Raw genomic sequence first — 27,482 nt, 5'->3', positions numbered from 1 at the left:
TTATTTTCTGTTAATACTTCACATTTTTTGGTGCCTTACATTTATTCTAATGCTAACTTGAATGCATTGTATCTTATGATACAAAAGAGTTTGAAACACCTAGAATATCTTCTGTTTCAGGACATTCTAACAAAGCAGTTTTAGTTTCACTGCTGATCTGACCTGAGGGACTGATATCCCGTCATACCCAGAACAGTCATCATAATAAGCCACCTGCTCTGATCACAATGGAAACACCAGTAACCCTGCCGTTTGCGAGCACTCAGTGTCTGCACAGCTGGCCCCAAATGGCAAATCACAGTAATCTGCCCCCATGGCAGCACAGACGTTTATTCCACAAATGACTTGTGATTAAGTGTTGGTAAGCCTTCATTGTAATGGAAGCAGCACCAATATACAATTGAGAACAACCCAGATTTATACATTCCTCAGAAATTAAAATAATGCTGTGTCCCACCAGCCCAAACCCTGTCTCACCTCCCAGCGCCACCATATTATCCAACTGTGGCCAGATTTCATCTCACTTTCAGCAAAATAAATGTACTAATAAGATGCAAGAGTTGTCTCCATCTTAACTCTTACAGATTCTGGAAAGAAGAGTTACTCTGAGAATCAAAAAAGGCAATGTAAGTGACTAGAAAGCCGTGCAATATGGGATTGTTAGGAGTGGGGTTAGTAGCTTTGTTAGACTGAGCACTCACTCATGCCTCAAGCATCTTTATTTACCAAACTCACGTCTTAGTCACATTACACTTCAATAATTAGACCCCAACCAAAATCCAGTCTGTAAGATGTTAATGTAAGATGTTTATTAGTGTAATTTAATTAGCACAATGATTACATTAAAATGTTCCAATGTACAAACTGCTGAAGTCTAAAATCACAAGAAATATAAACTTAGGTGCGTAAACATAAGTATAAAAATCTTTAAAAACAAAGGTCTACATCTTCAATATTGGGGGGGAGGGGAGGGGAGGGGAGGGGAGGGGAGGGGAGGGGAGAGGAGAGGAGAGGAGAGGAGAGGAGAGGAGAGGAGAGGAGAGGAGAGAGGAGAGGAGATTGAGTTTGATTACATATAAGAAACAACACATTTCAACAGAGCAATCCTAACCAGCCTGGTCATCTCAACAGTGAAATATTGGGCCACTCAGGTATAACCATCATGGCAACACAGCATTTCATGGCAGGAATGGCTACTTCATATAAAGCTGTATGTAAAACAAAATTTATTTCTTTCAAAATGAAACATCCAAGTGCAACAGAGTGAGCTAACAATATATAACTTTTAACAGGCTGTTAGTAGAAATTTTCAATTTCATAAATTAAAAAAACATTCTTAGATAAAAATAAACTTCAAACAAAACAAACACATAACAAGATGGAAATAAAAGTAGAATAAGGGCAACAATGGAGTGTGTGCGTCCTGGCCACTGCCACAGCAGGGCTCACCAGGCTTCTCCACCCGCCTGTCATCCACATCAACTGCAGGGACTGGTTGGAAGTGACAGATGCCAAACACACTTTTAAAAAGTCAGCACTACCAGTTGTAAAAAGGCCTCTAACCAGAAATCTCCACCAGGAAACAAATGGCCACACATGGAAGGGAAAGAGCTGTGTTTTATTTCATGGCGTGGTTCCCATGGTCACAGCTTCCATGTGCGATCAAATCCTCAGAAGTAAAAACAAGCTCTTCCCTTTAAACGTGTTTCCCTTATGTGTCTTCTCACCAAAACCCACGGAAGGAACTCTTGGCAGAGAAACCACCCAGGAGTCACTGTAGGGACTCAGTGTAAACTTTCAGAATATTCTGACTTTACCACCCCAAAGGCAGTTCTGTATAAGAAGATCTAAACTATGCACATCTCAAACTCTTCCTCAGAGCACAGTGACATTTATTTTAATCTGAAATAATCAGTAGCTTAGTGATTATAAAAACATGCACAGTCTGTAAGAGGATAAAAAAAATTTAAAAAGTGCCCTAGCCGGGTTTCTCAGTGGGTAGAGCATCTGCCTGTAGACCAAAGGGTCGCGGGTTCGATTCCTGGTCAAGGGCACATACTTCGCCAGCCCCAGTTAAGGGTGCGCACGGGATATAACCAATAGAAGTATCTATCTCACATCAACGTTTCTCTCTATTTCTCTCTCCATCCTCCCTCCCTCCCACTCTCTCTAGAAAACAATGGAAAAATATCATCGGGTAAGGATTAACAAAAAAATAATCTTAAAAGTATTTCGCATTCCAGATCTTAAACCAGAATTCCTCTAAGATTTCAAAACATGGCCCATGTTTCATATTCTATTTGTAAAGATCCAATCACAGCTTATCATTTGAAAGGTTCCATCGTACTTATCCCAAATGCTTCCAGAATTTTTAGCTATTAGTCTGGAAAAACGAGAAACAGAAATAAGAAAGTCCTATCAGACAATCCTCAGAACGTGTGAACATAGATGCTAACGTTCGTGAAGGACCTGACATCCGGGGCTTCACCTGACCCCAAGCCCTGGCACCTGCCGAGAGCAAAGGAGACTAACCCTGAACGGAGGCTGAGTCCAAGCAGACAATCCCTTCACGAGGCCTGATAAACTGCTGGCCTTCAATGTGTCCCCATTTAGTTTCATCCTGTGTTGTTCCAGGAGAAGTTATTTTCTTCCTGTATCAACAGCTCAGTATTCTAACAACACTGGATTCCATTTCTTTAACTTCTCACAGTTCATGATCATGTGAAGAAAGTAATTTTGCTTATAAAATTCCACACACAATAATAAGATTGTTAAATTTTCAGGAGAATCTAAACCTAGACAAATAGATCACTTCAAATAGAAACTATTGTGGTCCAACTTGCAACTAACAAAGGACGATTTAATTTGAGGAAATACTTTTCAAAGTTTCATCAGAGCTCCTCTAAGTTAGAAACCTCTACATGAAATAGCAGCATCACTGAGCTCTTAGTAAGGGAGAGAGAAATGCGGGTGCCGAAGCGAATCCCCTTCCCTAAGTCGGCTCACGGAGGGAGAGAGCAAGGGGAGGGGGTCCCTGCCGTTCTCCTCCGTGTTACCAAGCCCTGACTTGGGTGGGAGATCTGAAAACCCAATGAAAACGCCAACTAAAAATGTTTAAAGAAAAGAAAAATGTGAGAGCGAATTAAATGATAAAATGAATTGAAAAAGAGAACCAGAAATGAGAAACATTAGGTGACCCTTATAAATAGAGACCAAAATAGACTCCGTTTGTACTTGGTGTTCACGGGGGAGGGGCTCCAGCGAGCCCTCAGAGGACAGAGGAAGCAGGTGGCTGCTCAGCATCGGCAGAAAGAGGCCCCGAAGAACCACCCTCAGCTTCTTCTCTACGCGTCCGGGGAGGGGAAGCAAAGCTCTGCGAATGCTGAAGGTTAGGAGTGCGCGGTGCTAGGAAAGGCCGCTGGTCGGGTGGTCCGCAGCCCCCGTGTCAGACACACTAGGCTTCTGGGAGGAGAAACAGAGAGGAGGAGGAGGAGGAAGGGGAGGAGGGGCAGAAAGCACAGGTCATTAGTCACAGCAAGTTCAACCCAGCAAGAGGCGCATAAACCCCCCTATGCTACCGGGGGCTGCGCGCTCTGAGGCCGGGAGGGCACATTCTGAAGGAAACAGAAACGGGAATTTCCCAAGTGGCACCCGTTAGTGATGGCCAAACTAGAATGAAGTCACACATGCTCCAGAAACATGCACCTTCCTTCCCCCACTCCTTCCCACCCCAAAGAACTGCCAGAACCACATACAACGTGGAACACAGAAGCATGGACACTCTCATGCAGTCCAGTGTCCAGTTCAGAGGCAAACCCCTTCCAGTGTGCGAGTGTCCTCCCCGGGGGAAGGAGGACCTGCTCTCATCATCCCCCTGGGAGCGCACAGCCAGCGTGTTCTGGTTTTCAACCGGGGAAGGAAAAGTCTTGGGACCGTAAGGCCTAGGGCCGGCTGTATGGTTTTCCCGTCCTTGTTTCCTGACCTAGTGACACTGGCCGTGGGAAGCGATTGCTACATAAAGTGCGATCAGACCTGACCTCCTGCTGGAGAAGAAACCCCCTCCAGCTGTGACAGCGGTTCCCTTCCTGGATGAAACGGCACCGCCCTTTCACAAGCTCATCAATCAATCCCCTCACACTGTCTCCTGGTTACATCTACTCATGTTTAAAGTTCATGTTCAAGCTTCTTCTTTAATCACAAATGTTTTCTTAAAACCAAATGATACAGATGACTGTTTTCAAAGCCGGCACAGGAACTGCCAGAACCACATAAAACGATGATTATCAAAGAAATACAAAAATTTCATTTCACAAAACTACGGTGGCACTTCGGGTTGCTTCTTGCTTTTCACGTGGAGAGCTCTAATTCATGAGTTGCTAATAAGGATGCTAAGTCACTGGATAAAACTAACAATCACGACAAACAGAACCGAGGCATCAGTAAGTCTGAGGAACTGAGACAGATGCCACAGTTCGAAAGGCCACAGAGTAACGATTACGTCCTGGAGGAGGTGCGGTGGCCGGCAAAGGCGCCTGGGAGCTCCAGCACTGACAGCCCGGCAGTGCCGGAAGGGAAGGCTCTCGAGGCTGAGGTCTGAGTCCAAGAGGAGAACCAGGCCAGGCCACGCTCGTGTCTGTCCACACGGACATGCGAACCCAACGTCCGCCTCGTCGCGAGGGCACACACTGTCGGTGACAGAGAAGACTGTCTGGGCCAACAGTGCCAGCCTGATCACACTGCAAGCGAAGTGCGGTCAGCATCCCAATCCAGCACACTTCCTACCAGCTCCCTAGGGAACAGACACGGCATCCCTGCGGCGTGGGCCGCTGCTTTGAAAACTTCGCTCACTGCAAATACACTGGGGCAGGGGTGGTGCTGGGTGTGAGGTGGAGCCACAGGCACTCAGTGCTAGCTGACAGACTATCAAAGCCCTAGTCACAGGCTAGGAGTTAGAGTCAGAGACAGATTTCAAAATGAACAGTTAAGAGGAAAATAAAGAAAAAACAGACTGAGGGCAAAAGAGAGAAGAAAAGAACTTTGATCCTCAGCTCACAGGTTCCCTATGCAGAACCAGGGGAGCACTCTGAGTGCAGTGTGTTCAGGGGAGAGACCTGCCTGCAGAGCTGGCGGGACCGGAGGCCTCATCTCCATGACGACTATTCTGCCTCTAACAGCATATTTTTAAGGTCCATCAGTTCTTGTTTGGTACAACTACACCAAATATTCAAAGAATATCAAAGGAAATTCACTCTTCCCTTTCCACTGCTGGAGATGTTAGGGGGCAAATGCCCTAGGTCAGTGGTTCTCAACCTTCTGGCCCTTTAAATACAGTTCCCCATGTTGTGACCCAGCCATAACATTATTTTTTTTAATATATTTTATTGATTTTTTACAGAGAGGAAGAGAGACAGATAGAGAGTTAGAAACATCGATGAGAGAGAAACATCGATCAGCTGCCTCCTGCACATCCCCCACTGGGGATGTGCCCACAACCCAGGTACATGCCCTTGACCGGAATCGAACCCGGGACCTTTCGGTCCACAGGCCGACGCTCTATCCACTGAGCCAAACCGGTTTCGGCTAAAATTATTATCGTTGCTACTTCATAACTGTCATGTTGCTACTGTTATGAATCGTAATGTAAGTATCTGATATGCAGGATGGTCTTAGGCGACCCCTGTGAAAGGGTCGTTCGACCGCCAAAGGGGTCGCGACCCACAGGTTGAGAACCGCTGCCCTAGGTTTAAACACCCCAACGAGAACAACAATACCCTTATCACAGAATGACCCATCTGCTTCCATTATCACCCTCCGCAAGGAGCTGACCCAGGTGTGCACTGCGACTGGGGAATCCGGGACCCCTTACCTGCAGTGTCATTCCCTTGCGTCCCGTGGTCGCCGTTGGCCAGCACTGCTGCTCTAGGAGATGGAGCACCTGCAACCAGCACGAAGAAGATCACCATGTGACGAATAAAACATGGAAAACAAATCCAACCACTAGCTAACCAGGAGTTTGTGTCACAGCATTAGCTTAAAGCAGGTAAAAATCAGTCCAAAATGTAAAGACCCAATGAAAGGAAACCCCGAACGGAAGAGAACTGTGACTCATGCCCACAGCCCCGCTCTTGTTGAGCACGCCCAGAGGAGGAGGGCTTCCTAACAGCAGCCGAAGCCTTTTCCGTTCTGTCAGCTGTCAGATCAGCATCAGATTCAACAAACCATCATGAAGCACCACTTGTCTACTCTCTGCAACTCAAACCAGACCTCCCGAGGGCCAGGGCCACTGACAACAACCCCATGAAAAGCCCCGGCACCACCGCGCTCCTGGCCCTGAGGGAGGCAGGGAGGCCAACAGCACCTGGGAGCTGAGGGCTTTCTCTTCCGCGTGAGCTGTTCCAATGGAGCAGAGCGGCTCTCATTCCCTAGTAAATACAGATGCCGACTGTCTTTCCAGGTGTTTATTTGCCACCCCGTTGTTTTCTCTGGTGAACTGAATGGTCATGTTATCTACTAGAGGCCCAGTGCATGAATTCTGCACAGGTGGGGTCCCTCGGGGTGGCCTGCGGGGATCAGGCCAAAACCCGCAGTCCAACGCCACCTGCAGTTCCTACCTGCCGCTCCCGCTTGTCCCGGCCCCACTGCACCTGCTGTGGGCTCATGACTACTAATCAGGCCCGATTGGGAGAGGCTAGCGCCACCATAGCGGTGCTCACCAGCCATGAGCCCTGCATCTGGCACCCTCCTGAGGGGAGTGGCCTGCAGGACTGTGCCAAAACTGGCTCTCCGACATCCCTCGAGGGGTCCCGGATTGCAAGAAGGTGCAGGCCAGGCTGAGGGACCCCACCGGTGCATGATCGGGGCAGGGGAGGGACCACAGGAGGGCTCCAGGGCATGTCCAGCCCCATCTCACCCAGTCACGATAGGCCGGACCTCAGCAGCAAGCTAACCTACCGGTGGTGGTCAGTGCACATCATAGCAAGCAGCTGAGCGGCCTTAGCATATCATTAGCATATTATGCTTTGATTGGTTGAACAGTCAACTGCTCATGGGATAACCAGACACTTAGCATATTAGGCTTTTATATATATAGGATATATATAAAAGTGCACCCTCAGGAGTTCAACCAACCGGGAGTTCAATCGCTCGCTATGACATGCGCTGACCACCAGGGGGCGGCACAGAGCGAAGGGAGGACCCAGCTGGCAGCAGGCAGCCAGGGAAGGGAGGCTCTGGCGGCAACTGGCAGCCGCTAGGGATCTTACCCATGCATGAATATCATGCTCTGGGCCCCTATTTTTACTATGTTTTAACTGAGTATTATGCTAAGTGAAATAAGCCAGTCAGAGAAAGACAAGTATCACATGATCTCACTCATATGTGGAATCTAATGAACAAAATAGATCCAGAGACATAGAAGCATGGAACAGACTGTGGAATCTCAGAGGGAAGGTGGGGGAGGGTGGCTGGGTGGGAGGAGATCATCCAAAGAACTTGTATGCATTTATGCATCACCCATGGACACAGACAATAGGGTGGTGAGGGCCTGGGGGGGGGGCGGGGGGAGACTGCTGCGATCCCTGCCATGCCAGCGTAAAGAGGTCTGCACCACTGCCAGAGTCAGAAACGTGCTTGTAAGAAACAAACGTTCTCCAGCCCAGGTGGAATCTGTGCCGAAGCAGAGCAGAAGCTTTTAGGTGAAGGAAAAGGGTGGGGAAGACATCGAAGATAGCTGGGTTAGGATGGTCGTTTACAGGTAGGTAGTTTATATCTTTGATATCTTTACCCTGTGCAACTCAGAATTTCTCAGCTGCAGAAAGAGCCTGACCAATTAACCTCTTTTTAAGAAATATCTGCTTTGCTTTTCTTTCTTTCTTTTTTTAATTGATTTTTAGAGAAAGACAGAAAAAGATGGAGGGACAGAAAAACATCGCCTTCAGTGAGAAACACTGATTGGTTGCCTCCTGCACATGCCCAGGGATTGAACCCGAAACTTGGGTATGTGTCCTGACTGGGAATCAATCCCACCACCTTTCGGTGTATGAGATGACACTCCAACCAACTGCGCCACACTGGCCAGGGCTCTGCTTTTCTTTTAGACGAGAGGACCATTATTATGAACTATAACTCTTGGTACTATTTCTTTTTCTTTTCCCAAAAGAAATTAGTTAAGAGATGTATTTTCAAATAAAATTTTAAAGAAATTATTTTTACAAAAATATCATGCTGCCCAGCCGGTATGGCTCAGCAGTTGAGCGTCGACCCAGGAACCAAGAGGTCATGGGTTCGATTTCCCGGTCAGGGCACATGCCAGGGAGGCACTCTATCCCCAGTAGTGGGCATGCAGGAAGCAGCTGAACGATGATGATTCTCTCTCATCTCATCGACGTTTCTCTCTCTATCCCTCTCCCTTCTTCTCTAAAAAAATCAATGAAAACATAATTTTTTAAAAAAATCATGCTGCTTTTTTAATGAAACTCCTTCCTTTCAGTTTCTCAGGCCCAAACCCTGGGAGTCATCCTTGACAATAAACAGGTCTTGTGCCCTAAGAGGAACAGTTCTGGTGGCACAGGATCAGTGCAAGTCAAATGGGAGTGGGTTCGAAAGAGAATGAGAGGAAAGGGATTGGGAGGGCGCTTTTCCAGAGAAGATAAGTGAGTTGATGAGATGAACATGGGGTTGAGACAGCATTTTCTCAATGAAGGAAAAGATTATGTTCTGTTTAATGCTGCTGAACGACCCAGTTAAAAGAGAGGCGCTGATGATGCAGAAGACAGAGGAGATCATTGCTGAGTCGTGCTCCTGAGTTAGAGTACGAGCAGTTCACCCATAACAAGAAGAGCAGAGCAGAGTAAAAGGCCAAGATGAAGGCAGGCAGGAGAGGAGGGGCAGAGGGGTAAGGAAGTGTTCTTCTGGTTGAGACTACTGAATCTCTTTTCTCAAGGTCAATCGAAAACATGAACAGGGGAGCAAGTACGGAAGTCCTGGAGGTTTGAACAGAGAGGAGACGATGTGGAGTTGAACAGAGAAGTGGAAGACTAAAAATGCATATGAATTCATAGCAGAGTCCTCACGTTCATGCTCTTTATGTAAATAAAATGAGATTCTTACCTTTCCTGGACATAATATTTGTATGGCTAATAATAAGTGAATCTTTATCTATGAGACATTAAATCAAGCAGAAAGTGTGCATGAAGACAGTAAGGTTTCACAGAAAGAATATAAGTTTAAAATCAGAACATCTGGGCACAGGTTATGATTCTGTCACTATTAACTAAACGATCAATTGCAAATCCCTCGTGCTTAATAGCCTTCATGGCCTCAACTGGAAAAAGGGACAATAGCTCCCTCCCATGGTTATCATGAGGACTAAGTGCAATGATATTGGAGGCAGTACTGTGCCAATTGTTAAGCAAATGTAAACAACTATTATTATTCTCATTGTTAATAACTGCAGATTGATTGACTATAGATTGGTTAAACTATAGCCCAACTATAGATAACTATAGATTCGATCACTAAATTATAAAGCAACCTTGTGAAAACCCTGAAATTTACTTTTGCCTTATATAAAAATCTAGCTTAAATGACATTACTAGACTAGGCCATAATTGTGAGACTAATACACAAGCAACTTATCAGAATAAAATGAAATAACAGCAAAACAAAGGTTACAAGAAAATTGAAAATAAAAAAGAGACTGAGATTCTACCATACACACATCTAATGATCTAAAACTCTAAGCTTGGGGAGAGAAGAATAGAAACAACCCTGCAACATAAAAGCATTAGGTTTTAGTGGAAGAAAAAGGCTTGCACGCTTCCCTGCGGACGAGAATTGCTGGACTCATCACTGGGATGCTGCGCACTACTGGCAAGTCCGAATTCAAAGATTTTTTCACGGATTTCCCCAGAGGGACTCCCATTTCATGAAATGAAAACTCTCTCAACAAAACACATACAGCACTGACAACACAAGTGTGTAACTTATCGCATGCTCTGAGATATAAGAATATTCTAATTTACTTGGTTTTTTAAATCTCTTTTTCCACGAGAGATTTCGGGGTGCCACAGTTGGCAAATCAGTTTGGCAGAGAAGAGCAGCAGCAACGTGCTGCGAGAAAGAGAGCCATGCGTCTTTGGGCAGAATGGGAGGTTCAGCATGGTCCCAACACAAGGGCACCTTCTTGTGCCAGTGAGGCCTGTGCCAATCTTGCCCTCTGGTGGCCAACTAGAGTTGGTTGTGATGCTCTGCAATGGAAGGCTGAACAAGAAAACATTCTGCAGCATCCAGCTGTCATCCTCTCTATGACTGACGTGACGCGAACCCGTTCTCTTGGCTCAAGCTTCTCTGTCTGGGACGTGCATCCCAGTCACCAGCAGGAGTTTGTTAAGATGCAGACTGCGGAGCCCCATCCAGAGTCACATTCCCCGTGGGCCTAAGAATTGCAACCTGAACAAGCTCCCAAGTAATACTGACCTGCTGGTCAAAGGACCATACTTTGAGAACCACTATCTTAGATTAAAACATTATACAGAGCCCTGGCCAGTTTGGCTCAGTGGATAGAGTGTTGGCCTGCAGACTGAAGGGCCCCGGGTTCGATTCCGGTCAAGGACACATGCCTGGGTTGTGGGCTCCATCCCCAGTAGGGGGCCTGCAGGAGGCAGCCAATCAATAATTCTCTTTCATCGTTGATGTTTCTATTTCTCTTTCCCTCTCCCTTCCTCTCTGAAATCAATAAAAACATATATAGTTTTAAAAAGTAATCTACAGTATAATGAACACACAGTCTATTAAAGCGTATGGACCTAGCTCCTTGGTTTCAAATAAAGTTTAGATTTTACTGGCCTATACTTAACAACTCAGTTCCGTTTCCTCAAGGTTTCCAAGGTTGTAATCCAAAGTGTAATTCCTAATCTACGTTCTGCACCTATATACCCAGTTTGGCTTAATTACTTACCTTCAACCTGGCTAGTATCTGGGCATGGCTTCTTCTTTGATTCCGAATTCCCAGTTTTCTCATCAACATCCAGGAGAGGAATGTAGTCTGTTTTTCCAACAGTTTCTCCCACGACATCATCATAGGCCTCTGCCTCCAGGGTGGCGATAAAGTCCCGTTTAATCTCTCCCTCGATTTCTGGAGGTGGTTCTGTTAATGCATCTGCAAGACTGAGGTCAGCCATTCTGCACCACTGCAACTGCCTGGGTAGGAGGGAAAATGTTCATATGATGAGCTCTGCGAAGGGGAAACATTCTTGTTGGTTTTTTAAACAACAAACAATAATATCCAAACCTTTGGATCCAAAAGGGACACCTCATTCTACAAATTAGAGAAATAAAGCTCAGGAACAGTCTTAGTCAAGGTAAACACTTTCTTCTCACTCTCTGGGAAATAAGCAGAGCAAGTGCCATTCTGACCTTTTCATTAGTAAGAAACATGAAGTATATTTTAAAAAGTCAATTTACCCGAGGTTACACCCAGTGAGAATCAAATCAGGTCTTCGGATTTCAACTCTTATAACCCTTTCAAATATTCCACATATCTTAATTTCCAAATCAGATCCCAGAATAATTCTTTAAAAAGAATAAACAGAGAGGTCAGATGAGATTATTAGATTCCCATTTTAAAAAGGTTTACTGCCCTAGCCAGTTTGGCTCAGTGGATAGAGCATCATCTGCCTGCTGACTGAAGGGTCCCAGGTTCGATTCCAGTCAAGGGCATATGCCTGGGTTGTGAGCTCGATCCCCAGTGGCAGGCATGCAGAAGGCAGCCGGTTGGAGATTTTCTCTCATCATTGATATTTCTCTCTCTCTCTCCCTTTCCCTTCCTCTCTGAAACCAATAAGAATATGTACCTGGTATATATTTTTAAAAAGGTTACATTATATCAGGCAAATGAAGGCACCTTTCTTGACCAAACACTGTGAGTATGGGCCTCGTCCTGGGGTAAGTGCTGCTTCTTCATGAATCCCTTGTGGGTAGCTATGTCCACACCAAGCTACACTTGGGTTGGGCTGGCATGAAAAATACAGACGTGCCCCCTGAATTAGCTAAGAGTAGTTCTCTGTGGTCATATACATTACCATCTTTACAGAATATCAGGTTCTCAATTTTCAAACATAACCTGAAATTAAGAAGTGTAATCTATTATAGGTAAAACTGTGACTGAATAGCCAAGGAAATACAGAGTAATGCAGTCAAAAGAGCCAACAGGCCTATAATACACTGAACTCCCAGTCCATAAGGACAGAGACGTATGAGCTTGACCAGGTAAATGTACATCAAATAGTGCAATGGCTGCTGCTTCTGTCTGCCCAGGCTGTGTTCTGCTCACCTCCCCTCACTCACACCAATGCCCCAGAGGCACAGGGCTGAGTCTGGCCAATCAGAAGACAGGGGTTAGAAAGGACCGTTTTATGACTACATCCTAGAAGGCCCACGGGAGAGTCTTCTTTCTCAAGTCTAAGTGAGCAACCTTCCGATCTTCCTTTTGCCTGATGTAGTCAATCTATTTCTGCTGATAAACAATCTCAATGAACACAGTCTTCCCCCAACCTAAATTTTTAAAAAGAAAAAATTTACTATGATTCAAGACACTCATGGTCAAGCTCTCCTTTCAAACTCTCCTCCACTGTCTACCTCTCTCCAACAAATTTACTACGGAAAGGAAATACACACAGCAGGAAGTATAGTCACTCTCTTTATCTTTGTCCCCAAACACTGTCCTCCCACTTTTTCTATCCTGTGATACAAGTATGAAAGGCATCCTTTTTCAATCATTATTTCTTCTTAGCTCTCCGTAAGACCAAGCTGTGACACCACCACAGTCATAAAATACGCACAAAGCAAATACATTTAGAACATTATAACATGAGAAGCCAGCACATCTCCAGTTCCCAAGTCCACCACCTAAAAGGCTTTGCTGTGTGTTTCAATGTTGCAGAAAGTGTAAGAGTGGTAGCATAGATTGTAAGCTCAGTTCTAGACACAAAACAAAGCACTGAGGGAATAAGCCCAAAGCAAGACTTACTTCTAGGCAAGTGTCCAGAAAAAACACACAAACATATCTATACATAAGGCCTCATCCTAGTGAGAACACTCACTATATATTATTTATATTATATAACTAGAGGCCCAGTGCACAAAATTCATGCACAGGTAGGATCACTAGGCGTAGCCAGCAATCGGGGCCAATCTGTGGGGCAACTGGCGGGGCCCCCGCTGGCACCATCCTTGGCTCGCCTGGCGCTGCCCACTCGCCACCACCACCAGTCAGGGCCTGCAGACTGGGGGCAGCTCCTGTGTTGAGCGTCTGCCCCCTGGGGGTCAGTGCACATCATAGCAACGGTCGTTCCACTGCTAGGTCAATTTGCATATTAAGCTTTTATTATATAAAACTGCAAGTTAAAATAAAATTCCAAGATTTGGGAATATTGAATTTGCATAGGCTTCTAAATAAAATCTTTTCAAAAAATGTAATGATAGCCCTGCTGGAATGGTTCTGTGGTTGAGTGTCAAACCATGAACTAGGAGGTCACTGTTTGATTCCCGGTCAGGTTATGGGCTCAATCCCCGGTGGGAGGTATGCAGGAGGCAGCCGGTCGATGACTCTCTCTCCTCATTGATGTTTCTTTAAATATATTTTTTATTTATTTCAGAGAGAAAGGGAGAGGGAGAGAGAGGTAGGGCAGTTTTATCTGATTTTAGAACAGTATTTCCCATCACAAAAGAGCTTGAGCAGGTCCTATGTAAACCTTACAATGCTTTTAATAAATAGATTAAATTACGTTGTTGTTTTTAGAAATAAACATATATATATATTTTTAATTGTTGACACTATTACAGATGTCCCCCGTTTTCTAATCCTTTATCCACTTCCGCCCAGCCCCCACCCCTTCTCCCTCTGGCCATCACCACACTGTTATCTGTGTCCATGGGCTATGCATATATGTATGTTCTTTGGCTAATCTCTTCTCCTTCTTTCAAGAATAAGCTTTTTAAATATCCTATAACAAATCTTATAAAAAAGCATAGTTTGGTCCTGGCTAGATGGCTCAGTTGGTTGGAGCATCATCCCATACTAAAAGGTTGCGGGTTCAGGTTCATTCCCAGTCATGGTACATACCTACCTAGATTGCAGGTTCGATCCTGTCAGCACCCATACAGGAGGCAACCAATCAATGTCTCTCTCTCTCTCTCTCTCTCTCTCTCTCTCTCTCTCTCTCTCTCCTGTCCTCTCTCCTTAAAAATCAATAAATATATTAATATATGTATACATTTGGGGGGATACCATATATATAGATATAGATCTCCTCAGGTGAGGATAAAATAAAAATCACACTGGCCAACTGTTAACTAAAGCCAAAAATAAATATATAAATAAATCAAAAGTAATGATGGAAAAAATTAACAAAATAATTTTATTTAGCAATATCAGGTATTATTGTCACTCCAGATCTTGACAGGGAATATGCTAAAAAATGACTCATTGAAGACCTTTTTAAAAGCCTGACAAAGTCTAACGTTAAAGGTTTCCACAGAAAGTAACTGCTTTTTTGCCCTGGCCGGTGTTGCTCAGTGTTAGAACGTCAGCCCACACACAAAAGGTCCCGGGTTTGATTCCCGGCCAAGGGCATGTATCTGGGTTGCAGGTTCATCCCCGGCCTGGTTAGGGCACAAGCAGGAGGCAACCAATCGATGTGTCTCTCTCAACATCAATGTTTCTCTCTCTCTTTCTCTCTCTCCCCTCCCTATACCCTCCCTCTCTCCCTCCCACTTTCTCTAAAAATCAATGGAAAAAATATCCTCAGGTGAGGATGAACAACAACAGAAGTAATTGCTTTTTTTCTTTCCTACCTATGATAACTATTATTATCAGTTAGGCTATGAAAACTGTTATGAACCAAAAACAATAAAGAATGTCTATAATTAGTTTCATAATCAAAGAGAATTTGAAAGGACACCTATACTATCCTTAACAATATACAATAAAAGCCAAATAGATTTATCTGTGCCAGAAATATATAATTATGACACTTATTTCACGCAATCTACTCAAACTTTTTCTAATTTAGGACATGGGAAAATACAGAAAATCCAGCGACACATTTTAAACCTCATTTATCTGAGTGCAGATTCTCCAAGAGCAGCTTTTTATCCACTGTAACCTTTCCCCTCACCATTCCCCACCACCAGCACTGCCCAAACCACCTCCTGAGCTGGCACGCGGGTCATGGAATATGAACAAGAGTTAAATTCAGCCTGACAAGGTGAAATTGGGAGAAAATGAGTCGGAAAATGGGAAGGTCAGTTGGCGCTGTGTGCACTTAGCCAACAAACCAGCATCCACAACCCAACAGTGCGGCCATTCTTCCCTGTCACCAAATGCAGAGAAATACGCCGTAAACAGACACACACAATCTCCCCTATGGACGCCGACCTGTAACAGCAGTGCTAGTGCTGTGCTGGAAGTGAAAGTGCTGGTTCTTTAAAGCCCCGCTTTTCAGGGCATTAAAGAGATCGCCCAGTTGTGGAGTTACTCTTTCTAAAACATGTGCAATAAATTCCCTAAGTGCATACAGATTTGTTAAGCTGGCTCTGCAAGGATTCCAGAACTGATTTTAATAAATTCATGAATAAATTTATTCTCATACAGACTCATTTGAGATCACTTAATATTCATTTATGCATTAAAATGTTTAGTCATGTAGTTTATGGACAAAAAGATATGACATAACACAGTGTTAGTCTCAAATCTGGATAGTCAGATCCAAAAATAAACCCTTGTGAATGAATAAGTATCTACTTTTTAAAAATACCTCTCGCTATTTGTACTATTCGTCTTTTATTCATATAGCTAATAAAGAAAGTTAACTTTAAATGGATTTGTTCATCGGGGGCAAGAAGAGAAAGCTGGGTACAGAAGTCTCTCCGCTTCGCTGAAGCACTAGTTTGCCCTGAGTGAGTCACCTTCCGGGGCTGAGTTCCCTCATCTGTAAAATGAGAAAGGCCTGTCACACGATTCCTGAGCTTGATTAGCCTATATAAGCTACTTATAATTCCATTTCATCACTTAAGTTAGGAATAAATAAACTTCATATAGATCCTCAATGTAAATGTGAATTCGCATCATTAAGTTAGTATTTTCTGTATCAGGTACTCTCAATTACAACTGGGTTTAGGTTTATTAAAAAGCTTTTCAGCAAAAGGAGGACTAAAAACTAACTCATCAGTGCACAGGCCGTGTGAGCAAATCTCACTAGAGGTTAAGAAACTCCGCCCAGCGCTGGCTGACATCAAAGAAGACCTGACACCGCTCGGCCAGAGAATAAGCCCCTATCATTCCACCGGCACCGAGAGAACCGCTTTCAACACAGCACTTCAGGCATCGGCGCTTTCATTCTGACGACATGTCTGAAGTGAACTATCTGCTGTTCTAGAGAGTTTTGAAAACAAGGCAACAGAAAACGACATGACATGATGGTGAAGCACAGGAGAGAATTTCAGTCTCTTGACTACCCTCTTCCTATGAATAGCTCTGCACTCACACAGGGCACATAAGAACATATGTACATAAGTACGGTCCACTTTAGATCACAAACTCAGAAGTTAATACTGAACTGAAAACATTTTCTAGGTCTATAGAGATTAAATAGTGCTCCTATCTGATTTAAATACATGGAAGTGTGGACCATTTTTTAAACTCCTAGAAGTCCTCTAGAAAATTTTAGGTCAGTCATCTTATCTATAGTCATTCACTTGGGATCTGTGCTCATACTTTCTGATGAAAAATTAGCCATCAAGTTTGCAAATGGCCTGTTGTTGCCTCTGTCCTCCCCCACCTACCACCCCAGGTGTTAATGTGGAAGAAGAAAACTCGTGAAAAGGAAGAACAGAGCCTGATTTCCATCAACATAAGCAGTCACTGTTCATAACACTATATTTTTATTTTACTGTCACATTAGCCAAACTTCTACCAAGATTCGTTTGATAGCCAGCATCCTCTTTTAAAAAGTATAGACTCCTATTTCATAATTTAAAAAGGAGAAGGGATAGCCTGGCAGGTGTGGCTCAGTGGTTGAGCATCAACCTATGAACCAGGAGGTCGGGGTTCAATTCCCGGTCAAGGCACACGCCCTGGTGGCGGGCTTGATTCCCAGTGGAGGGGTTGAGGAGGCAGCCAATCAAAGATTCTTTCATCATTGATGTTTCTCTCCCTCCCTCTTTGAAATCAATAAAAATATATTTAAAAAAATAGAACAAATAAATAAAAGGGAGATGGGTTAAATAAAAATACAACATTTCTTATCTAGTAGCTTCCCTCCTGATTCCAGAGATAAATTCCACAGAAAGTGTCTGAGTTCCTGGGTTTAGTATGAAAAGAGAAAACTAATTTAGCAACATGGAATATTTCAGGAACAAAGCCGATCTGGAAAAGATAGCAAAGTTGGGAGGAGAGGGCAAGAGGGCCCTAGGAGGGAGGGAAAGGGAGGTAATACCACAGCCAAGGACAAGTTTGACATCTTTCAAAATACTACCTCCTGACAATTTTGGAAGGAAAAAAGAAACATTCTTCTCAATAACCTGGATGAGTTTAGAAATAAAATTTTCATTTATAGCATTATTTTTTTTATAGCATTGTTATCTAAGGGAAATTTTGTATTCTAAGTTTCAAATAACCAATCCTATATAATAAAAGGCTAATATGCAAATTGACCAAACGGTGGAACGACCAGTCGCTATGACACGCACTGACCACCAGGGGGCAGGCACTCAATGCAGGAGCTGCCCCCTGGTGATCGGTGCACTCCCACAGGGAGAGCGCCGCTCAGCCAGAAGCCGGGCTCACGGCTGACAAGTGCAGCAGCAGTGGCTGGAGCCTCTCCCACCTCCTCGGCAGTCGGACAATCCCCAAGGGCTCCAGGACTGTGAGAGGGTGCAGGCCAGGCTGAGGGCCGCCCCCCGCCCCGCTCCCCCGTCCAGTGCACAAATTTTGTGCACCGGGCCTCTAGTTTAATAATAATTCTTAAAGGTAGGAGACTGCTCATAACTCTCATTTCAATGTTCTGTGATTATCTGTCCTAGTGGGTGTTTTTTTTTGGGGGGGGGGGTAGAAGGTTGAGTTATGGACAAGGCACAGAACTGGAAAGATATGTGGGCTAATATTTTCTTCTATGCTTTTGTTTTGCATGAAGCCACCAACCAAGCTGCTACCCAGGACATTCGTGAGAGTGCTGCGGCTGAAGGGCAGTGCTACCTCTCAGGCCTGGGAAAAGCAGCCAGTCCCCATGTGCTGGTCAGCCCACCGATCCTTTGGCGTGGTGAGGGCAGCCTGCATCATAAAGACTCCACATGTGACCCGAGGCTTTTTTAGTTTGCCTAGCAAGCTTTCAGGTACTAAGTGGAGACTCTACTCCTCAGATCTGTGGTAATGAATCCTTCAGAGACCTAGGGCATAGCAAGCTGACCCTTGTTTGTCTGGCAGCTGTGTTCTGTTTTTAATTTAATTAACTGGAAAACCTTGGTTTATACTTTCAATCAAAACTGTGTTTTAGTCGAAGTAAAACAACATCTTTAGGAAAGACCCCTAGGGGACTCAGCTACCATCGCCTGCAGCTCGGAGGCACATATCCCCCAGGATGTCTGAATTTCTCCTGCTCATCCCCCAACCGGACTGGCAATGGCGACAGACAGTTCACAACATCTTGACTGTCCTGAGCAATCAGCTCCCAACTCCAGGCGAACATACTAACTCGCCACCCCAGGTGCCTCCCTGCACACGTCAAGGACAACAGCTGTATCATTACAAACGGATGGGAGTCCCAGGCTCCGCAGGCTTCCCGTTTGTCCCGTCCTCTTTAGGACCAGGAGAGGGCCCTTCGCTACCAGAAGAGCTGAGGCCGCCACCCAGCTGATACATTTTATTTCCACAGAGTCCCCCAAACAAAGAGCTCCTTTTCCAATTGCTATTTTCGGGAGCCCTGACTCTACATATAAAAACACTGCATGCACAGGCACACGCCCTGCCGTACAGACCACCGTGCAGCCCGAGTCAGAAGCCTAGCTTACCTACTCATGGCAACTATGCTGGCAGCTTGCCTTCAGTCCTTTCAGAATGCACTGCAGGTCTCTAAAGGGGCGCCTGCCTGCAACGCTTCTGAGTGGATTTAAATCTCTTTCTCCAAGAAGAGTAATCTGCACCAGATACCGCCCACTGTTAGCCACGTGATGCAGAGTCTGCTGCACTGATTCCGTGGGCCAAAGCAGGAGACATGACACAGCACTTACACTTCTGCAGCAGCCACCCTGAAGAGTGAATCTTCAATTTTATCTCAGTTAAAGAAAGAGAGAGAGGGCAAATTTTAAGAGGATTCTCAATGCCTAATGCCCCCAATTCGGAAAAAGAGGAAGTGTTGTTTTTTTTAACTTTACTATTGATCCCATGTATTCTTCCTCAGTCCAAGACACACACACACACACACACACACACACACACACACACACACCAGTTTGCTTACACCTATCCAAAAATTACTTTACCCACTTAATCTCTACAGGCGTGCTTAAAACCACAGCTCCCCCCCGTAACAGGGCAGGGAAGAGCCAGAGGAAACAAGTCACGTAGCCGGGAGCTGGGCCTGGGGAGGACCAGCCTGAGAGGGGACCAAGAGCAGCAGAAACAGAGGGTGTGACAAAACTGGCCAAGTCTTAGAATTTTATAGATCCTGCCTCTACATTTGCCCCATCTTTTCTTCTTAAAAGGATTAAGGCAGTTAGGAAGAGTCCTAACACCAAGAAAACATCCGTTGATTTAAAGAACCCTAATGCCTATTAAAAATAAAAGAAATCCAAACTCTTTCGTATGCTATCAAAGCCGCACAGCCCTAGAAGACGCAGTCCTGTCACCTGCCACAACTATCCATGCAGGTGCCATGGAGGGTCACCCTACACCTTAGTGGCAGGAGAAAACTGCCATTTTACAAGCAGGCCACGACGTTACCACTTCGTAGAGGTTCAGAACGAGCCACCCTCATGGGTGCCTCTGTGGTGTATGGGCTGCTTTGGGCTAAAGGCACCCCAAACCCTGAGAACTCAAAAGAAACGTCTGCTCCCTCCTTATCTAGAAGGAGTTAAATTAGGAACCTGGCCCTGGTTAAGAGTTAAAATCAGAAACGACCGTCTACCTATCTCTACGGCAGGAAAACTAATAATCACCGAACCTGCGCTCTCTCTGCAGTGACCTGGCGCGTGACCTCACGCCCCGCTCAGGAGGCCTGGTGCACCCGTTCTCCCTGCCGGTCTCTGAACCCCCCTGCACGGGGCCTCTGACTCTCAGGATGCAGGGCTCCCATACAAAGGCAGGTACTGAATTTGGTTATTTTCTCTCCTTTACCTGTCGCAGGTCTCCTTGATGTCAGGCGGGCCCAGACCTGGGGGCTGAGGAAGGCTTCCTCCCGCCCCACGCTGACACTGCTCGCACGGTGCGAGCCCGCTCCACTCCCTCCTGGTACGTCAGTCGAGAAATCCAGGTGCACACCCTCTCGGCCTCCGGTGATTATTTCCTAGGATCTGTCCTCCCGGTGCCACTCAAAACTCACACCCATCGCCTTCGACAGGCCGTCTGGCCGGGCTTAGGCTGTGTTGGCCCGCCCTCTAAGCTCTAAATGGTTCTAAAATGGTGCAACGGAAGTTACATTTTTTTTAAAGGTCTACTTCAAAATGAATCAGAGGTGTCAAAATGACAAAAACTCTTCAGAACTGGAGAAAGAATAAATTGAGTCAGACTGAAGGATCATCACTAATTAAGAATATTCACCTCGCCGAAACCGGTGTGGCTCAGTGGATAGAGCGTCGGCCTGCGGACTGAAAGGTCCCAGGTTCGATTCCGGTCAAGGGCATGTACCTGGGTTGTGGGCACATCCCCAGTGGGAGATGTGCAGGAGGCGGCTGATCGATGTTTCTCTCTCATCAATGTTTCTAACTCTCTATCCCTCTCCCTTCCTCCCTGTAAAAAATCAATAAAATATATTTAAAAAAAAAAAAAAGAATATTCACCTCGTTTCTTCTACTTTCCAAACACATGCCAGAACCATCATGGACAGAAAGCCAACAGGCCGTCCCCACACCAGCCAGCCCTCCACGCTGGCCGTCTTGTCACTGTGAGGCAGAGCCATAAAAATAGCTCTCTGCTTGCAGAGAAGCACAACAACATGACGCAAGCGGCAGCAACAAACAGGCTTTCATACAAGAGACCAGCTGCCGCCATCGATGTTGGTTAGCATCACTGTGTCAATATTAAAACCTTTACATCATTCAAATGTAAGTCTCTACTCTGTCCAAGTATAAGAAATTACGTAATTTTAAGATGACTCGGTGCTGGAGAAACTGATAAAGGGATAAAGGGAAGAGCATTCACACCTCACTAGCTGCTAACTTTTAAAAACTGTCTTATTAAGAAAAGCCTCTCCATCAAGCAAAGTGAGTCCCTCTGAAGATCAGAGCTGGAGTCACCATGTTCTATGTCCCTTCGTCAGGCAGTCATGGCTGAGGGGAGGGACAGAACTCCCCAAGCGTTTCTGGGGAGGCAGCTTCTACCTGCTGAGGCCCCAGGCAGCTGACCCTCATAGCAGGAGGGGGGTAGGGTGGGGCGTGTGCACTCCGTGGTAACGGGAATCTAGACAGGGCACCAGCATATCTACTACAAAAGGATCAACTGTGTAACAAAAAAGCATAGCAGACTGGAGTAGATATATAAAGTAACAAAAAGTTTAATTCACTAAGAAGAGTTATCAACATTAAATATTAAGCTTGTATAGCCCTAACACCACAGCTATTTTAACATGCATAAAACTGACAGTAATGAGGAGAAACGGATGAGTCCTCGGGAGGACTTCGGAGGGGGATATTGTAATACACCCCTCCCCATAACTGACACAGCACGTAGACAAAAACCAGTAAGGATCTGCAAGCTTGAACAACTCAATACCCGAGTTACAGCTAATAACACTGTATCCTGGCACAACCGTCAAGAAAGAGGCCAGTACAAGAGAACAGGTTCAAAACAGAGCCACTACACATGCACACTTCATTTATGACAAATGTGGCGCTGTAGAGCAGTGCAGAAAAAACTCTTTTTTTAATAAATGGTGCTGTGTCAACTGGAGATCCAATTATTGGGGGGAAAGTCTTTTGAGTTCTACCTCACACTGTATAAAAAAAATCAATTCCAGGTGAATGGCAGTCCTAAACATCTATATATATAAAAGGCTAATATGCTAAGTGTCCCTCCAACCGTCCAACTGGTCACTATGACACACACTGACGACCAGGGAGCAGACACTCAACACAGGGGCTGCCATGATACGCACTGGCCATTTACAAAGAAATGGCAGATTTGGCACCAACAAAGCAACACTCGGCTTCCCCCAAGTGGGTCACAGGCCCCACCACCACCCCGAGCAACAGCCCGCCATATCGCAGCCAACGCTGCCGAGACCCCATGGTGCAAAATGCAGCCACCACCCCAGCCCAGCCTGGAAACGGTCACTGTGGGCACCAGGTAATGATGTCACATAGCAACACCCGGCTTCCTCTCCCTAGCGACTAACCTCCTTGCAGTTTCTTCAGCCCAAGAACACCACTTGTTTTATAGCCAGGTGCAAACATTTTACACTTTAACCAAATGTCTGTGAAGCATTTTCCCGTGCCTCATCTCATATGATCCTCACAGAAGTCCTGGAGTAGGTAGGTAGGAGACACAGTAGAATCCTATTTTCTTTTCATTAGCTGAAAAATGGAGATTTAGAAAGCTTAGAAACTTGAACCGACTGAAAAGAAGTCAGAAATGGTGGATCTTGAAAATGACTTCAGGCCTTCTCACTGCACAGAATATAGTCAAACACGGCTGCAGTTAAATATTTCACCCTTTGTTCTCCCTGTGTGATCTACAATAATAATCTGCTTTGTGTTGATACTTACTGCTGTGTTGCTGACAATTACTTGAGAAGTTGGGGTGCTTCACTGGGCTGGAAAAAGTTTAGCTAAATCAGAAAGCAGGTCTAATTAAGCAAGTTTATTCTATATCTATAAAAGGCTAAGTTGACTCGCACATGCGCAATAAATATAAAGCTCTCACTGGTGCCAATTGCACATGTGTGTTTCAGTCTGTCACTGTTGATCATAAATTTGGTTGACACTTCTATTACAGAGAAAGGGCGAATAGCAATATTAAAATATTTCTTCTAATTAATTTCCTTTCAATGTGCATGAATCCGTGCACCAGGTCACTAGTAAAAGATAAAACAATAAAGCTATTAGAAGGTAATCTGCAGAATATCTTTATGATCATGGGGTAAACAAGGATTTCCTAAATAGATCACACAAATCACTAACCATAAAAAGCTAAAAATGATAAATTGGACTACATTAAAAGGTAGAATTTAAGTCCATTCAAATATACCATTAAGAGAATGAAAAGCAAGCCAAAGGTGTTAGAAAGGATGAACAGTAACGGTATTTCTCATGCACTGCTATAAATTGATAATCATTTTAGACAACAGTATGTCATTATTTATATGGCAGAATTTCTACATTTCCTTCCCAGGCTTTCTATTTCTAGATCTACATCTTAGATAAACTCTTGCATCCATGTACAAAAATGTCAGAGCAGCATTATTCATAACAAGAATCTAAAACAAGAATCTAACCCAAATGTATATTAATAGAAAATAGATTAAATTTTATATTAATGTAATGAAATCAATACAGCATTGAAAATGAATTAACTACAGATATACCCCTCAACATGGTGTTATATGGTGTTAAAGGAGTCATGTATTTATTTATATTCAAACTATTAAACACAAGGAAGGGCACAAAATTCAGGATAGTGCTACACTCTGGGGGGAAATTTCAATAGGAAAGGGACAAACAGGAGCTTAGGAAAGTCCCATTTTGTAAACTGGGTTGTAAATTCATAAAAATTTATCTTTTTATTACTCTTTAAATTTCGCATATATATTTTGCATACAAAAAGGTATATATGGCCGAAACCGGTTTGGCTCAGTGGATAGAGCGTCAGCCTGCGGACTGAAAGGTCCCAGGTTCGATTCCGGTCAAGGGCATGCACCTGGGTTGCGGGCACATCCCCAGTGGGAGATGTGCAGGAAGGCGGCTGATCGATGTTTCTCTCTCATCGATGTTTCTAACTCTCTATCTCTCTCCCTTCCTCTCTGTAAAAAATCAATAAAATATATATAAAAAAAAAAAAAAAAAAAAAAAAAAAAGGTATATATGATGCCGGGCTAGCATGGCTCAGTGGTTGAATGTTGACCCATGAACCAAGAGATCGCGGTTCGACTCCCAATCAAGGCACATGCCAAGTTGCAAGCTTGATCCCTGGTAGGAGGCAGCTGATCAGTGATTCTCTCTCATCATTAATGTTACTGTATCTCTCTCCCTCTTTCTTCCTCTCTCTGAAATCAATAAAAACATTTTTTTAAAAAAGGTACATATGACATCACATCACTGCAAAAAGGAGGGGTGGAGCACACAGGACAGTGGAGTAGCAGAGACACGGACAGGAAGTGGAAAAAGAAAAAACAAAAAGAAAATTCTCAGGTGACGCACCCCGGAACCAGAGAGGAAGGAGCTCTCGCACTCGGGGCTGGTTTCAGCGCCCTGCCGGAAGCATCCCGCTCACTCCGCAGATGCCCTTTGAGCCGCGGTGCCACCCCAGGTGTGGCCGGCCAGGGAGGGACCACGGGAGGCTGGCTCCAGGGCTTATCTGGCCCATCTCACCCAGTCCTGCCCACAGGCCACCTTCTAAGTAATTTCCTTTCAATGTGCACAAATCTATGCACCGGGTCACTAGTTAATCTATAAGAAAAATATAAAATTCCAGGATGATGGCAATGCATTGGGTCTAGAAACAACTGTCTAAATGTTGTTGTTGTTGTTATTCCTCACCCTAGAATATTTTTTTCCATTGACTTTTTAAAAAATTTTTTATTGATTTCAGAGAGGAAGAAAGAGGGAGAGAGAGAGAGAAACAATGATGAGAGAGAATCATTGATTGGCTGCCTCCTGCACACCCCCTACTTGGAATCAAGCCCACAACTCGGACATGTGCCCTGACCAGGAATTGAACTGTGACCTCTTGGTTCATAGGCTGATGCTCAACCCCTGAGCTAGACCAGCCGGGCTCCATTAATTTTTAGAGAGAATGGAATGGAGAGGGAGAGACAGAGAGAGAGAACCATCTATATGAGAGAGACACACTCTACCCACTGAGAAACTGGTTGAGAATCAACTGTCCAAAATTAACCTTTCCACAAACAGTATAATTTTCAAAAGCTGAAAGACCTTACATATGTGTATAGATGCCATACATTTTTCTAGCAATAAGGGGGAAAAGACAAGTAAAAATTGGGGGGAGGGAGGTTACTGGAGGGGAACTCTGCAAGAACGTTTGATTCAAATACAATGTAACCTGTACTACGGCATTATTTTGTGCTCATTATATCTTTTTAAAAAAGAATGCATTTAATACTTAGAACATTCTCATCAGATTTACTAACACAAGATGGATTCATGAAGAAGTACATTTTGTACTTAGGTGTAAAAGGGTGTGTACATTCTGTATCACAAAAAAAGGGAGGTGGGGGCTAATTCTAAAACAGCAGCTTTTGAAATCAAAGCTAAAAGGCTTTTGCTGACTCTTCAAGTTTCATGTGAAGTGGGCAGAGGCAGAGAGAATGCTGCCTCCTCGCTGCAATGTGCTTCTCTATCGGCTGCAAGGCTGCATGTGCTGACCTTTAAGAGAGCGCGAGGTCTGTCTGCTCTCCCTTCTGCTCGTGGGCTGACAGGCTTAACATGGGGAGGCAACGACTTGGTGGCTCTGATACTGGCTTTGTTCAATATTCTACTGCATTTCCTCTACAAGCACTGGAAGATTTTTGGCATAAATGCATTTTTAATCCTTCAGAAATAAGCAAGGCATAATGAAATAAAACAGTTTAAACCACAGATGAAATTACAAAAGAAAATAACGTAATATAACCACTGGGGGAGAGGGGGGAGGAAACTCCTAAATATAGCAGGCACCAAAGGGTTTACAAAGTAAAATTACAAAGACTTCCAAACTAAATGTCCTCTAAGAAATTCTGAGGTAAATTCTAAGTAATCCAAGACACAACCATATCACGCATCAGGAGAATGGAGGAGCGAGCGCCCTGAACGGGAGTTGGCAGGACCGTGCGCTCGGTGCCAGTCCTCAGAGGGCACGCCAAGCCCCTGCGACCTCCCAGCCACCCTCTCCGTGACAGGCTGCGCCCCGACGGGGCTTTGTCCGTGGAACGCAAGGTGAAGCACATGCTTCACAACAGGAAAGAAGCTCGTCCTGCTGGTGCTCTGTGCCCTCAGCCAAGCGAACAGAGAGGGTCCATGGAAGACTCCAAGGCCCCAGATGGAAGGGACCGGATCCTTCAATCACCACAGGAAGCAAGAAATAAACCTTTGCAACCAAGGCTGTGGGTCCAATCCCCCATCAGGGCGAATACAACATTCAACCAATGAACTCATAAATAAGTGAAACAACAAACTGATGTTTCTCTCTCTCTCTCTCTCTCTCCTTTTCTCTACCTCTAAAATGAAAATTTTTAAAAAAGAAATAAGCCCTATTTGTGTGAAGCCATTAAACTGCTAGATAAGTTAAAGCAGACAGCGATGATTACCCAATTAATACGAGGATCTGACATATCTAACATCCTCATTTTACAAAAAAAAAAACAAAACAAAAACAAACCACTATTGATAGACTTTCCAAAAATTTCACTAATTAATAGAAGAACCAGGTTCATCTTTTGTGATAAGACCACAAAAAGGCAGTAAAATAGACAGTTTCCCATATAACACGAGGGACCTTAAATTTCTACAAAAATGCTTGTGAAAATCTTACAGACATCCATCCCAATTACTATGACAGACACTGGTTCTCTCATTTGGACATGCATCAGTAAAATGTGGCTGAAATTATTAGAAATTTCATATATTACAACAGACTAATAATACATTACATAACACCTTATATAACCTGTTACTCTATTACCCTCATTTTCTAAGGAGTATATTAAAGGTATTATATACTATGTAAGTATATCATGTGAAAGTGGTATTTGTGATCACTTCTAAATACATAGCTTCTGATTATACCTTTATTTCCCTAAGAGAAGAAAAAGAAAATCCCAAGTTTTTAACAATAACTCAAATTTAAAATAATTCATCACTGGCCGACCATCTGGCTTCTCTTTACCTCTGTCCTAGCTGGACATAAGTCCCTGGATCTAAGGTCTTGGGCAAGTCACCTCGCGTGATTTCCATACAAAGAATTATCCACAGACTTTTTAGGCATATCACTTTATTTATTTTTTTAAATATATTTTTATTGATTTCAGAGAGGAAGGGAGAGGGAGAGACAGAAACATCAA

The 27,482-nt window shown here is 44.3% G+C and overlaps 1 protein-coding gene across 1 annotated transcript in view; it reads right to left on the bottom strand.

The window, feature by feature from the left end:
- MAP4 (microtubule associated protein 4) overlaps positions 1–27,482 on the bottom strand; it is a 107,498-nt gene that overhangs the window by 53,532 nt on the left and 26,484 nt on the right. Inside the window, exons 2-3 of the mRNA XM_081106321.1 lie at positions 10,958–11,199; positions 5,867–5,935 (exon numbers count right to left, since the gene is read on the bottom strand). Coding sequence (XP_080962447.1) covers positions 5,867–5,935; positions 10,958–11,199 — 311 coding nt within the window. The remainder of the gene's footprint in view (positions 1–5,866; positions 5,936–10,957; positions 11,200–27,482) is intronic.

Source organism: Myotis nattereri, assembly GCF_964212035.1.
Source record: "Myotis nattereri genome assembly, chromosome: 14".
NCBI classification, from domain to species: domain Eukaryota; kingdom Metazoa; phylum Chordata; class Mammalia; order Chiroptera; family Vespertilionidae; genus Myotis; species Myotis nattereri.
Note: the sequence above shows the minus strand (reverse complement) of the source record. Positions and strands in the feature narration are given on the sequence as shown.